General features: G+C 43.0%; 1 protein-coding gene, 1 long non-coding RNA gene and 1 pseudogene across 2 annotated transcripts; all 3 read left to right on the top strand.

The window, feature by feature from the left end:
* Nucleotides 1–628: 628 nt before the first annotated feature.
* LOC111973290 (consortin-like) lies at nucleotides 629–4,551 on the top strand. The gene is made up of 6 exons (XM_024000607.2): nucleotides 629–795; nucleotides 2,168–2,189; nucleotides 2,282–2,375; nucleotides 2,845–3,107; nucleotides 3,802–3,946; nucleotides 4,261–4,551. The coding sequence occupies exons 2-6, from the start codon at nucleotides 2,172–2,174 to the stop codon at nucleotides 4,461–4,463; spliced, it is 723 nt and encodes a 240-aa protein (XP_023856375.1). The 5' UTR covers nucleotides 629–795; nucleotides 2,168–2,171; the 3' UTR covers nucleotides 4,464–4,551.
* Nucleotides 4,552–5,946: 1,395 nt separating this feature from the next.
* Nucleotides 5,947–6,640, top strand: LOC139028638 (uncharacterized). Its single transcript, XR_011480834.1, has 2 exons — nucleotides 5,947–5,999; nucleotides 6,377–6,640. It is a non-coding gene; the product is annotated as an uncharacterized lncRNA (long non-coding RNA).
* A 2,793-nt stretch (nucleotides 6,641–9,433) lies between these two features.
* Nucleotides 9,434–14,414, top strand: LOC111972879 (saccharopine dehydrogenase-like oxidoreductase; annotated as a pseudogene).
* Nucleotides 14,415–14,628: the final 214 nt, after the last annotated feature.

The raw sequence follows: 14,628 nt of genomic DNA, 5'->3' as shown, positions 1-14,628 counted from the left end.
GAACTGTGGTGACACCTGATTTTAGGCCTGTCACTCTTGGGAAACTGTGGTTGACAGCTGATTTAGGATGTCACTCTTGGGAACTGTGGTGACCTGGATTTAGGATATCCTCTGGGGAAGCTGTGGTGACACTGATTTAGGATATCACTCTGGGATACTGTGGTGACACGATTTAGGATAATCACTCTGGAACTGTGGGTGACACTGGATTTAGGATGTAAGCTCTGGGAACTGTGGTGACACTGATTTACGGAATATCCTTCTGGGAACTGTGGTGCACTGATTTAGGATATCATCTTGGCAACTGTGGTGACACTAATTTAGGAATATCATTCTGGAACTGTGCGTGAACTGATTTTAGGATGTCCCTGGGAAATGTGGTGACACTGGCTTTAGGATATCAACTACTGGAACCTTGTGGTGGACACTGATTTAGGATAACACTCTGGGAACTGTGGTGACACTGATTTAGGATCGTCCTCTGGAATTGTGGTTGACACCCATGATTAGGAATCACTCCCCTGGGAACTGTGGGTGACAATGATTTAGGATGTCACTGGGAACTGGTGGTGACACTGATTTTAGGATGTCGTGTGTGTGTGTGTGTGTGTGTGTGTGTGTGTGTGTGTGTGTGTGTGTGTGTGTGTTAATCATAACCTGTGTGTCATGTGTGCTTTCAGAGAGCCAGTGGAGAGAATGTAACAGAGTAGCAGAGAGCACCTCCCCAGCTGAGACCAACAGCACTGGACAGGAACACATAGAAATACTGCGCCAGATCTGCAGGACGCACCAGAGGTGAGCTAGATACTGGTGGACCATAACTTACTGATGTGTTATAGTGCTGTTCTAGAACTGGGACTAAATGCACAATCACTTAGACAGTTAGTTGCAGCAGTGGTACTGATTGTGTCAGTAGAAGGGAAAGCAAATCATGCCTATTTACTTTAGTTTGTCACAGTCTGTCACCACCCACAATACTACCGCTCCATACAGGGATCAAAGGAATTTGAACAACAAACACTGTCTGCATTTAAATGTATATTTTCATTAATACGTGATTTATTAGCTCAAATCATAATATGTGAGATCATACCCTATGTTTGAATGTTGAACATAAGCATCCCACGCTAGCGGTTGTTGTCTAGACATGAAACCACACCTTAATTAACTAATGCTCATTTAATTGACTTACTTACTCTACTAAGCTATAGACTCAGATATGTTTTCAGTCACAGAACCCCGCCCATGTCTCTTGGTGTGTTAGTAGGGTCGTTCCATGAAATGAGTGCCTTTTTGCGTCCCTTTGGTATTTCAAGTAGAAATTGTGCACAAATATTGCATTTTAAAGGCCTGTCTTATTAAATTAAGTGCCCTTTAAAATAGACCTTTTGGAAAATTCTATAAATCTGATTTTGAATATGAATAAAGACTTGCTAAAGTGCCATAATTGTCCCTCTGTGCATCCTAGTTTTCACCATCATTGTAAAGCCCTAGTCATTTCTGAAGATAATTATTTATTTCATGTGATTCATTTTAAGGTAAAAAACAACAACAACCTGGCCCTCATTTTAAGTTCAACCCTCTTACGTGAACTGAACTATCTTTTTAATATCGTGAAACTCTTCCTTTTTAAATATTTTTGTTTCTAAAGAAATGTTGAACATCTAATCATAGTGTAAAAGCAGGTGAGCTGGTTTTACTCTTTTTGACCATGTTCTGGTGTTTAGTGTTGGAAAACTGAGCGGGTCGAGCAGAACACGTCAACCCTGTTACCCAGAGATAGACAGGCTAGACATTTTTTCTAAATGTTTTAGTTTTGTGAAGCTTGCATTCAAGTGCCCCTCCAGGTTGCACACAACAAGYACATGGGGATTTATGGCTGATTTACAGTAAGACCAAATTGTCAACCCCGTTACTTTATTTTTTGAGATGGGAAAATGTTTTTTTTTTTAATTCAAACTCTTTTTTATGAGTTATACTACTGAAAAGGCACCTAATTGGTTGAACGACCCAGTGGCTTGTGGTAGATTGATTCAGCTGGATGCCAGACACCAACTTACTGTAGTGGCCTCCGGTCATGTTAGCTTTAACATTTTTAAATCAAATTTGCTTCAAAACATCAGTTTACCCAATCTGTCTCTCTCTCTCTCTCTCTCTCTCTCTATAGACCAATGCTTAGTGCGAAAATGGTAAGAAAATACATAACATGTTTCTTAATCCATCACATAAGATGAGTGTTTTTGTGGTATGACATTCATGATAGAGCTGTTTTTCCCCCCAGAGCATGGCAGACACGGTGCTGAAAGACAGCCACAACACCAGGGGGCAGTATGATGGGAGAGAGAAAGAAAGGTCACCATCCCATCATGGAAAAGGTCAACACAAAACACATCATATGAATTCCTAAATCAATATTATAGTATGGCCACTTAGCCTAGAGATGTGAATACGAGGTTGATGAGTGTAGTTTGGTTCAATACGGGCTCATAAAATGGAATCTGATGTCAGATGATGCTTCCGTACTGTCTCAGCTATATCTACAGTACTTTTAGTGTGTTAGTGTGTGTGTGTGTCTGTCTATGGTGAAGCCAGGTGATCAGTAGTACTGTAATCGATCTGCTGATCATCTGCTGTTCGTTCGCCGTTCGTTCGTCGTGTTTGAGGGACTACCCTGCCGGTGGCCATCTAACTGATGCCATTTTTATGTGATTCTACATGTAGAACCGGTTTGCACTCGGTTTGTAAATTACGTCCGACACTCTGTTCAGAGGTGCTGAGTACTCTTAGCTGGCAAACGCTACCGGTGTGTCCGTGCTTTAAGCAACACTTCTCTTGTCTCTGCAGTCAGAGTCAACAACCCTGTAAGACAGAGTGAGGAGGATGTTAAGGAGACCACGTCAACAGGAGCTGTCCCTGACATGGCTGAGGAGGAGGGAGGAGGGGAGGGAGAGCGAGGAAAGGAAGAGTTGGAGAAGGAAGGGCAGGGGGTGGATGAAGAGGAGGTGTTTGAGGAGAGTCCAGAAGAGGAGGTGCAGGTGGTAGAGTGGCCAGCGGGGGTTCCCCAAGCCTCAGCCAAAGACCTGGACAAACTGTCTCAAGTGGAGGAGGTGAGGAAACACTGAGACATTAATGGCCTCATGTTTACCGCATTATCTCTCTGTCTCTCTCTTCTCTCTCTGTCTCTGTCTCTTCTCTCTCTGTCTCTGTCTCTGCATGTTCTTTCTGTCTCTGTCTCTTGTTTAGGAGGGGACACACATTTTGGATTGACACACAGCCCTGGACAGGCTCAAGGGAGCCCAGAGAAGTCTTGGCAGAGGAGCTGGGTCTGTAATCAGAGTTGGCTGTGTTTGTTACTTCATTCCATGTGCTGTGCCACACCAAGCGACGTGGCCATGGGTGGAACTCAGTGAGATTTGAGGACAGGACACAGAGGCTATGATGTCATTAAAGGGCCACAATAGACGCCTGTAGAAAAAATAGCTCACATACAGGTCCTATTAAATAAATCAGTCAATGGTTGTGACAATGACGTCCTCAAATGACAAAACATTACAACCTTTTTTAGACCTTGAATACAGTTTGCGTTTCCTGCAACAGCAGGGTGATCAAAACCTACATCTGTGCATCATTGCAGTTTGTTGTGTGAACATACACATCATTTCACCTCTAGGTGGCGCTATTGAGCTGGTCAAATGTAGCTCTCTATATAGGGAACATGGTGCCATTTCAGATATAGCCTGGGATTTTCCATCTTTTCCCTGTCATAGTATCTCTGACTCCCGGCACTCTGCTCCCCTCCAGAGCTCCTCAGCAGACGGCCTGGTGTCCATTCTAAAGAGGAGGAGGGCATCGTTAGATGGCCTGCCCCCCGAGGGTCCCGATGCAGCCAAACACAACTCCATACGTAAGGTGCACTTCAGCCAGCCAGAGGACGGCATGGAACCAGGTATGAATCATCCCAAAAACAACCTCTGTCTTCTCACACACATGTTTTAGTGGACGCKCTTATCCAGAGCGACTAACAGTAGTGAGTGTATATATTTACGTACTGGTCCCCTGTGGGAATCAAACCCACAACTCTGGTGTTGCAAGCACCATGCCCCTCCCCCTACACACAGTCTATACAAGCTATACGTATTATAAATTAATACAAATATAATAACATTGTAGTAACACCTCATACCATCTGTGTATACCATCTGCACCATGCACCATTATCTTGTTCAAAATATGAATTAGTATGTTTTTTTCTCTGTGCAGACGAGGTGGGCGGAGACTCGTGTTTGATCCTGCTGTTGTTGTGCCTGGTAACCGTGGTGATCAGTCTGGGCGGGACGGCTCTGTACTGCACCCTAGCGGACACATACAGTAGCATCTGCATTGATTTCTCTCACAACGTAGACTTTTACGTTGTGCACGTACAACGCTTCCTGGATAGGCTCAGACACTGGATGCCCATATGATCATAGTCAGGACTTAGTCTACTACTGCAGTCAGGACATACAGTCATTTACTGCTGCAGTCAGGACATAGCAGTCAGGACATACAGTCATTGACGCTGGACAGTCAGGAATACAGTCATTTACTGCTGCAGTCAGACATACAGTCATTACTGCTGCAGTCAGGACATATCAGTCATTTACTGTGCAGTCAGGACATACAGTCATTTACTGCTGCAGTCAGGACATACAGTCATTTACTGCTGCAGTCAGGACATACAGTCATTTACTGCTGCAGTCAGGACATACAGTCATTTACTGCTGCAGCAGGACATACAGTCATGACATACAGTATTACTGCTGGCAGTCAGGAACATACAATCACTACTACTGCAGTCAGGACATACAGTATTTACTGCCACTAGACATGCAGTCAGACATAACATCATTACTGCTGCAGTCAGGACATACCAGGTCATCTCTGCTGCGCAGTCAGGACATACAGTCATTGATACTGCTGCAGTCAGGACATACAGTCATTACTGCTTGTCAGTCAGGACATACAGTCATTCACTGCTGCAGTAGGACATACAGTCATTTACTGCCGCGCTCAGACTACAGTCAATTACTGCTTGCAGTTAGGACATACAGTCATTACTGCTGCAGTAGGACATACAATCATTACTACTGCAGTCAGGACATACAATCACGTACTACTGCAGGTCGTAGACATACAGTTCATTACTGCTGCAGTCAGGACATACAGTCATTTACTGCTGCAGTCAGGACATACAGTCATTTACTGCTGCAGTCAGGACATACAGTCATTTACTGCCTGCAGTAGGACATACATTATTTACTGCTGCAGTCAGGACCATACAGCATTTACTGCTGCAGTCACGGACATACATCACGTACTGCTGCAGTCAGGATCAGTCATTTACTGCCTGCAGTCAGGACATACAGTCATTTACTGCTGCGTCAGGACATACAGTCATTTACTGCTGCAGTCAGGACATACAATCACGTACTGCTGCAGTCAGGACATACAGTCATTTACTGCTGCAGTCAGGGACATACAGTCATTTTTACTGCTGCAGTCAGGACATACTAATCACGTCACTGCTGCAGTCAGGCACATACAGTCATTTACTGCTCGCAGTCAGACATACAGTCATTTACTGCTGCAGTCAGGACATACAGTCACTTACTGCTGCAGCAGGACATAGTCATTACTGCTGCAGTAGGACATACAGTCATTACTGCTGCAGTCAGGAACATACAATCACGTACTACTGCAGTCAGACATAGTCATTACTGCTGCAAGTCAGACTAGTATTACTGCTGACAGTCAGGACATACATCACTACTGCTGCAGTCAGGACATACAACAGTCACTTACTGCTGCAGCAAGGAACTACCGTCAGGACATAAGTCACTTACGCTGCTGCAGTCAGGACATACAGTCAGACATTACAGTACTTACTTTCATCTGCAGCAGAACATAACAGTCACTTACCTACTGCCGCAGATGTGATATAGACTCAGTAGCCCACTGTAGTTATGGACTAAACATACAGAGAACCTGCCTACTGTAGCAATCTATGACTAAACATACAGAAGAACCTGCCTACTGTAGCAGTCTATGGACTAACATACAGAAGAACCTGCCTACTGTAGCAGTCTATGAACTAAACATACAGAAGAACCTACCTACTGTAGCAGTCTATGGACTAAACATACAGAAGAACCTGCTACTGTAGCAGTCTATGGACTACACATACCGAAGAACCTGCCTACTGTAGCAATCTATGGACTACACATACAGAAGAACCTGCCTACTGTGCAGTCTATGGACTAAACATACAGAAGAACCTACCTACTGTAGCAGTCTATGATTATGACTAACATACAGAAGAACCTGCCTACTGTAGCAGTCTATGGACTAAACATACAGAAGAACCTGCCTACTGTAGCAATCTATGGACTAAACATGCAGAAGAACCTACCTACTGTAGCAATCTATGGACTAAACATACAGAAGAACCTGCCTACTGTAGCAGTCTATGGACTAAACATACAGAAGAACCTACCTACTGTAGCAGTCTATGGACTACACATACAGAAGAACCTACCTACTGTAGCAGTCTATGGACTAAACATACAGAAGAACCTACCTACTGTAGCAGTCAAGGTCATAAGGTCATTGATTTCTCGTGGAAGGGCCTGAAATAAAGACTGAACGGGCTTATGATCATTGACCCAACAGGAGACAAAATTACAGCCGTTTTACTGACTGACATTTCAGATGCAGTCCAAACTGTTTCCAGAACACTGCCTCCCATCTTGTTTTTAACCTCTTGTTTTAACTTGTGGACGCTGCACAAAAGAGCTCCCAAAACCACAGAGGAACAAAGCATAGCATTGTAGGGTACAGGTAACTGCCAAAATAAAGGAAACACCAACATAAAGTATCTTAATAGAGGAGTTGGGTCACCACGAGCCGCCAGAACAGCTTCCAAAGCACCTTGGCATAGATTCAGTGTCTGGAACTCTGTTGGAGGATGCGACACCCTTCTTCCACAAGACATGTTTGTTGTTTTGTTGATGGTGGTGGAAAACACTCCAGAATCTCCCATAAGTGTTGAATTTGATTGAGATCTGGAGACTGATACTCAGAACAGACAGACAGACAGACAGCATGATGGGATGTTAATTGCTTAATTAACTCAGGAACCACACTTGTGTGGAAGCACCTGCTGTCAATATACTTTGTATCCCACACACCACCACACACACACACACACACACACACACACACACACACTTTAAACTCCCTATGCTCCTTTTAGACTGTTTTTTCAAAGTCACTTAGATCCCAAAATAGTGGGCAACAGCATTTTTATACATGACCCTAAGCATGATGGGAAGTTAATTGCTTAATTAACTCAGGAACCACACCTGTGTGGAAGCACCTGCTGTAAATATCCTTTGTATCCCTCATTTACTCAAGTGTTTCCTTTATCTTGGTAGTTACCTGTATATTCCAGTTCAAATTTTTTATGAGAAAATATGTTAATCTGAATTTGTAAAGATGTTTATCTGAAAAACAGATACAATTCGATAAACAGTAAATCTGTTTATCTGGATTTGAGAGCCTCATAGTAAAACTTGGGGTACAGTATGCTATTAAAAAACAAAGACTTGTTGGGGATTGAAAGGACACTTCCTCCTCGACTTGTTGCCTCGAGTCCTTGACTCCTTGACTTGTCAAATATAGCCTACATGTTGTACATTTTGCAGATGTTTTTGTACGTGGAGACTTGGGTTTGGAATTACTCTTACATTCCTCTGAAGGAACTCATGGTTGTTGACCACTGCAAATGAAAGTCCACATTTGTGTAGAACGGCTCTCTGGAATTGGCACATTGTGAAGTAATTTGCTGATAACCGAGTAACGATATCAATACAAATATGCATGATAGGTACTGTATGTATGGCTCTTGGTATGACAAAATGAACTAAGGTCAATGTTCATACAGCAATGCATTTTAATGTAGTCATGACATTCAGTACTGTACTTACTCAACATCTCAGGCACTTTTGTCTAGTTGTGCAGCTCATGTATCCGTACAGCCCTTAATGTCCTTTATTTGTATTTTATTCTATGAGTATATTTTAATGTATTCAATACAAATCCATTCCCTTGCTTTCATGAATAGGCGTTGTTTACGTATATCTACTGTACGTCAAGGATCTCCAAATCAGAGATCTAGTGGGTGTGCAGGCTTTCATTCCAGCCCAGCAGTAACACCTGATTCTGCTAACTGTGGTCCAATCTGAAGACTATATTGCAGGGCTGGATCAAAATCATGCACACACAGTATCTCTCCAGGACCAGAGTTGGAGAACCCTGATCTAGACCCAGTATCTCTCCAGGACCAGAGTTGGAGAACCATCTAGACCCAGTATCTCTCCAGGACCAGAGTTGGAGAACCCTTATCTAGACCCAGTATCTCTCCAGGACCAGAGTTGGAGAACCCTTATCTAGACCCAGTATCTCTCCAGGACCAGAGTTGGAGAACCCTGATCTAGACACAGTATCTCTCCAGGACCAGAGTTGGAGAACCCTGATCTAGACACAGTATCTCTCCAGGACACACAGTGCTTCGTTGACTGACAGTTGTGTTCTCCTGCTGGTTCAGACAGCACAGAGAGCACACACAAATCTGTGTTTGATGGACATCAGACAGGAAGTCCCAGTTTACCATTGGAATGTCCCAGACTTCTGTTCTATCTATTGCCTCTGACATTGTTGTTTTTGGTCAACGTCTTATGTTCTCTTTCCATGCTCTCTAAATGGCTGTGGTTGAGTAATGTCAATGAATGTTGCCTCTAATTTTCACTGTATGTTGTTTACTATTGTGTTGTATCATGCAATCCATGTTTATATGTTGCAGTATTTTTGTTGACTTGTTTTCTCAATGGAATATAAATGATATCAAGAAAACTTGGTATGTTGATGTTATTTTACAGTTCACACTGGCATGAGTTGTGCAACGTTGTAGCCTACACACAGTGCCTCCACTCAAGATGTAATATCACCAACTGGCCACAAGATGTCTCAGTAAATCATGAAACCCAACCAGCCACTATGAATCTAGAAAAATATCAATGTAGTATTAATTATACTGCATACTATTAAGCTTTGGACTACAGCTCAGTCGACTCAAACAAGATTTCTGCGTAGCTTATATGTTTTCAGACAAAGTTTGAGTTATTTCAGATTATGCCTACCCATGTGGTGTAGTATTTCCTTCTGGCTATATTCCGCCTACCATTGTCGTAATACCGAATGCATTGGTTGACATTATAGTAGTTGCATTGGTTGACATCACAACACAAGTCAATACTAGGGGTGTTTTACAGTAGTCTGCCCTCCCCCAGATTCATTTACGCATTGCACTGAGTAAATAGGCGTGCGTTAGTGCACAATGTTGACTGTAAACTCTGCCAGGCCTGACAACATTATCATATTCGGAGCCTCTGGTTTTAACAGGCAGTTTGTGGTGGAAGAGGCTCAGAGCGCTGAAGGTCCCAGTGGGTCTCTGAAATGGGCCTTGGCTGGACAAAGCAGACAGTGGCTGGAGGGAGGTCTGAACCAAGCCTCCAAGAGTGACGCTCCATACGTGTTGTACACTAGCCTAACCAGAAAAGAGAGGCAAGTGTATACTACCTGCTGCCAGTAAAATAAAGATTTTATGTTAGGCATGGTTTGACTAGGCTACTATATAATGATTTACAGCGGCAACGGTTTCAGTTACCTTCGAACGACTAGGCACACACAGTATGCACACGCAGTAGTTGTTCTCTACGGGTAAACAACAACACAACTTAATATTTAAACACTAAATGGGTGCATACTGCAGTTTAATCCCAGTTGGTGTTATAACTGTATGTGATTTATAATGACTAAGTCTGAATAAATGAATGCATGTGTAACGGCTCTCGTTGGTGGTAGGAAGAGTAGACCAAAGCGCAGCGTGGAAAGTGTTCATGATTTTAATTTAATAAAAAAATGCACAGTTCTGTCAGGCAACAGTAACTAAACAGAAAACAAGATCCCACAACCTAATGGTGGGAAAAAGGGCTGCCTAAGTATGATCCCCAATCAGAGACAACGATAGACAGCTGCCTCTGATTGGGAACCACACTCGGCCAAAAACAAAGAAACAGAAAACATAGAATTTCCCACCCGAGTCACACCCTGACCTAACCAAACATAGAGAATAATAAGGATCTCTAAGGCCAGGGCGTGACAGCATGGATTAATTAATAAATAATCCAATTACTCTATGAATTAATACTGACCCCACTGCCTTGTGGGATCAGTAACAGTGCAAACTGGTCTTACAACGCAAATGTTTCCAAACTGTATGATCAGTCTAAATGCTTACTTTATTAAGCTACTATGATTCACTGTAAATGTGGGAGTTTTAACCAGAGCATGCATTCAGGATAACTTTGATCTCAGTTTCCAGGTAAGCCAGAGCTATTAAAGGACTGAAGTTGAAATAATCACGGCTGGTGTTTCCGAAGCAGACTCATGGGCCATCATGTGCCAACAAGGACTGGTTGTTCTCAACTGTGTGGGGCCAGTTATAATGAGTGTTGTTGTTGTTGAGACCTGGGAGGAAGGAGGCGTCTGGTTGGCCTCTCACAGCTGTGGGCCTGAGTTGTCATTCGTCCAGACTCCCAAGGTACTCCTGTCCCCAATGATAATTGGAAAACTGTCGCTGCGCATTAAGCTTGTTAGGAATATGCTGACTGTGGCTGTGTCCTGGGTACTGCAGTACATTACAGTAGACTCTGCTCTATCAGTATGTATGGACCATAATAATATGTTGGCAAAAGCAAAGATATGGGAATTATATAAGGAGATGATGGTATACTTTTGACTTTTGATAAGGTGATGACGAGTTGATGATTAACGCACACACACACATATGTACACGTAGTGCAAGAATGAAAGCAGGTGATACTCGCGACTGGCGACTTGCAGGCACCTAGGCCCAGCGTGATGACTCAATCACAATTTATGACATTGTTTGGATGTCTGAGCATCACGTCGGGGTCATCACTTACTGTAGTGGGGTATTATTGGATATATATTATATTATAAATATCTCATATGTGACCCGGAATAAGACTATGCAATTAGCCTATTAAAATGTTTATCTGACTCCATAAAGATGATTTAGCATTATGCAAGAGACCATAGTTGAGTTACACTAATAGGCTATCATGAAATGTCGGGGAATGGAATTCTGAATACAAGTGTATTTCATTACTTTGTAAAATGAATGATTACATTCACAAGGCAGAAAGCTTAAGCTACAAAGCATTAATAAAGGCATTATTCTAAGCATGATCAGAGAGGGAGAGAGAGAGTGCGATGGTCCATAGCTTATGGGAGAGAGAGAGTGCCATGGCCCATAGCTTATGGGAGAGAGAGTGTGTAGGTATCTCACCAGCACARATCAGGAACAAAAAAGAGAAAGAGACAATGAACCTAAGACCCTTTTATAACATCTGAGTTGTTTGCATTCAAAATCTGAGTAGTTGACCAATAGCATTACTGTAAAATTAACCTTGAATCAGATATCAGACCTACAGACCTGTAAAGACAACAGAACCTTTGCTACCCAGAGGTGTGACAATGGGGGTTGGTGAGATCAACACAGAGAAGGYTAAATTCCTGAACACRACACAGAAGAATCTGAGCATACAATTGATGAGAGTCACTTCGGGGGCTGGGCCACACACACGCCGATACCCCTATTAACACCAAATCTTATTGAGTCCCCYTTTCTTGTCTCCCCAGTACAGTTTATGGTGAGTCAGTGGTCAGGGCCTKTATAGACTTCAGTGAAGAAGCTCAGGTAGAGTATCGTTATACAACACCATCATTTCAGCTGTACGTTTTTATGGTTCTATTAGCTGCCTTTACTAGCCCTCAGAACCTGGTTCTTTTCTAGGTTTCTTCCTTGGTTCCTGCCTTTCTAGGGAGTTTTTCCTAGCCACCGTGCTTCTACACCTGCATTGCTTGCTGTTTGGGGTTATAGGCTGGGTTTCTGTATAAGCACTTTGTGACATCAGCTGATGTAAAAAGGGCTTTATTCATTTGTTAGTTTGATTGATAGCCTCTAACACCAACCTAGTTTTATTACTGTCTATGAAAGGTATCGCACTTCACACAGACAAGGACAGTATGAGCTTTATGCAACAGTCTGGTTAAAAGTAGTGTACTACATAGGAAAGATGGTGCTATTTAGGATGCATTCCATATCTCTCTACCAGATCGATTGGCATAGTGTTTGTATGGTAGTGTTGTGTTACGGTCCATAGTTCCTGGAGAGAATGCAGCTGGACCAGCTCAGCAGTGTGATTGGCAGCTGTGGATTTGACTCCATCCCAGCTGACATGAGCATCCTGTACACCAGGGACCAGTTTAAAGGTAGAGAGCTGCACTGTTAGTTGTGTTCGTGAATGTTTTTGTTTATAGAGAACAACACAGTTGTTTGTGTCTGCGTGTTTGTACCGGCAGCCATCTGTGAAGAATTTACAATTCCACTTCTCAGACGTATTTTTGCTCTTGACATTGCATTTTCAGGCTCTTTTTTTTATTACTGGTGTTTTTCCTGTCATCAATTATAAATTACAGCACCATTTTGGCAAAGAAGATGTTTTTGTTTTTAGCTGCWTTTCAAACAGGCACTATGAACTCACTGCATCAGTACTCTTGTTGGTTTCCAATGAGGTTTCTATCTGTGTACTAGTTCAGTCTTTCCTTCAGCAAAGGACACATAATAACCCTGTGTCATATCTGTTAATAGGAACACTAACAGCTGTGCGGTAGACAGCTCTCACTTCCTATTTCCTACATATGCCTTATGGGAAATGTAGTCTTATGTTAAAGTATTTAAAGTTCACTTAAAAATCAAAGCTTGTAAGCTGTTTTAGATCTAATGCTGAGATGAGTCCAAGGTCCACATCATATTTTGTAGATCCAGCTATTTGCCTGAAGGAAAGCGAACTATAGGCACCGACTATTTCATCATTTCGTTCGACACACCAAATGGCATGGGATGTGGTCTCATAAACCACTTTTGAGGTCTGAAAATATCAGCCAAACTTTCATTTAGGGGTGGACTATCCCTTAAAAATATGTTTGTTGCCATGGGGAATTCTGACAGACTGAATTTTTGAAATGAAGTATCTCTTTAACAGTTTGTTGTGATGGTGACTTGGCTAAAGAGATGTTCCTTCCTTCCCCGTAGGGAGGCTGTGACATGGAAGGCTGTGACATGGAAGTCTGTGACATGGAAGTCAGCCATCTACGGCTTTGCAGACAGCGGCTCCCTGAGAAAGCTGAGGAAGAAATTTGGCCACCAACCTCTCCCCATCGTAGGAAAAAAAGTCAAGAAGAGGTATTGGCAGATCTCTGATGTACAGACTGTCTGTGTTTACTGCATTCCCATTCAAAGTAATGGCATTTTGTTGGTATGGGACAGTCGGTTCTTGGCAATGCTGAAGTGGATTTAGAGGACAAGTCTATAGATGAATAGATGAAATTAGATGAAATTAGTTAATGGGATCTGTCTGTGTTGAATTCTGTGGGGGATGGTGCAAATCGAGAGTGTATTTGGAAGTACAATGACTGTGTGTGTGTGTGTGTGTGTGTGTGTGTGTGTGTGTGTTGGTGTGTGGGTGTGTGGTGTGTGTGTGTGTGTGTGGCTGTGTGTGTGTGGTGGTGTGTGGTGTGTGTGTGTGTGTGTGCGTATGCCTGGTGGAATGCTGCGTGTGTAGTGTGTCGTGTGTGTGTGTGTGTGGTGGTGGTTGTGTGTGTGTGTGTGTGTGTTGTGTGTGTGTGTGTGTGTGTTTGGTGTGTGTGTGGGGTTTTTTTGGGGGGGTGGGTTTTTTTGGGGGTGGGGGGGGTGGTGTTGGTGTGGGTGTGTGTTGTGTGTGTGTGTGTGTGTGTGTGTATTCCTCAGGGCTAGCCTGTTCTTCAGTAAGCAGATTGTCCAGCTGCCATATCCTTCATTGCCTCAGACCCATGGCTGGTCAGGAGATCCCAGCSCTTCCTGTRTGAGGAGGAGTCAACGTTAAGATGTAACACAACAACAAACCTTGACACTCTGGACCTGACCGTGTCTGCCTGCATTCAAGTACTCAATAGTGCTACATTGTTGTCTTGCTGATGAGTAGCTGTTTTGACCAGTTTTACCAAAGCAGAAATGGACTGGTAACCTGGCTACCCCTTCTTTAGCCAGTATTTTATCCATCATGGCTACCCAACCTACTCAATACCAAGCCCACTGTTCAAGCCCATCTACTGCTGCATACTGTACCCACTTAGGTAGGTGGTYCTCTGTAGCTCAGTTGGTCGAGTATGGTGCTTGCAGCGCCAGGTTAGTGTGTTTGATTMCCGGGACCAWCAGTATCTAAAATGTATGCACGCATGACTGTAATTCATGAGATAAAAGTGTCCGCTTAATGGCATGTCTTATTATATTATAGGTAGAACTCCTGTCATGTCCATAGTCTWCCTCGGTATCTTCATCTCTCTCCCCTTCCCTGCTTTCACTACAGCTAATTAGGTCAAGCAACAGTGACCGTCCACAAATGT

Source organism: Salvelinus sp. IW2-2015, linkage group LG14 (assembly GCF_002910315.2).
Source record: "Salvelinus sp. IW2-2015 linkage group LG14, ASM291031v2, whole genome shotgun sequence".
NCBI classification, from domain to species: Eukaryota; Metazoa; Chordata; class Actinopteri; order Salmoniformes; family Salmonidae; genus Salvelinus; species Salvelinus sp. IW2-2015.
Note: the sequence above shows the minus strand (reverse complement) of the source record. Positions and strands in the feature narration are given on the sequence as shown.

What these genes read in the sequence shown, in the direction of transcription:
- LOC111973290 (XM_024000607.2), top strand. An exon ending in ACCATCCCATCATGGAAAAG is followed by an intron (nt 2,376 to 2,844) that starts GTCAACACAAAA and finishes TTGTCTCTGCAG; the next exon opens with TCAGAGTCAACAACCCTGTA. An exon ending in AGAGGACGGCATGGAACCAG is followed by an intron (nt 3,947 to 4,260) that starts GTATGAATCATC and finishes TTCTCTGTGCAG; the next exon opens with ACGAGGTGGGCGGAGACTCG.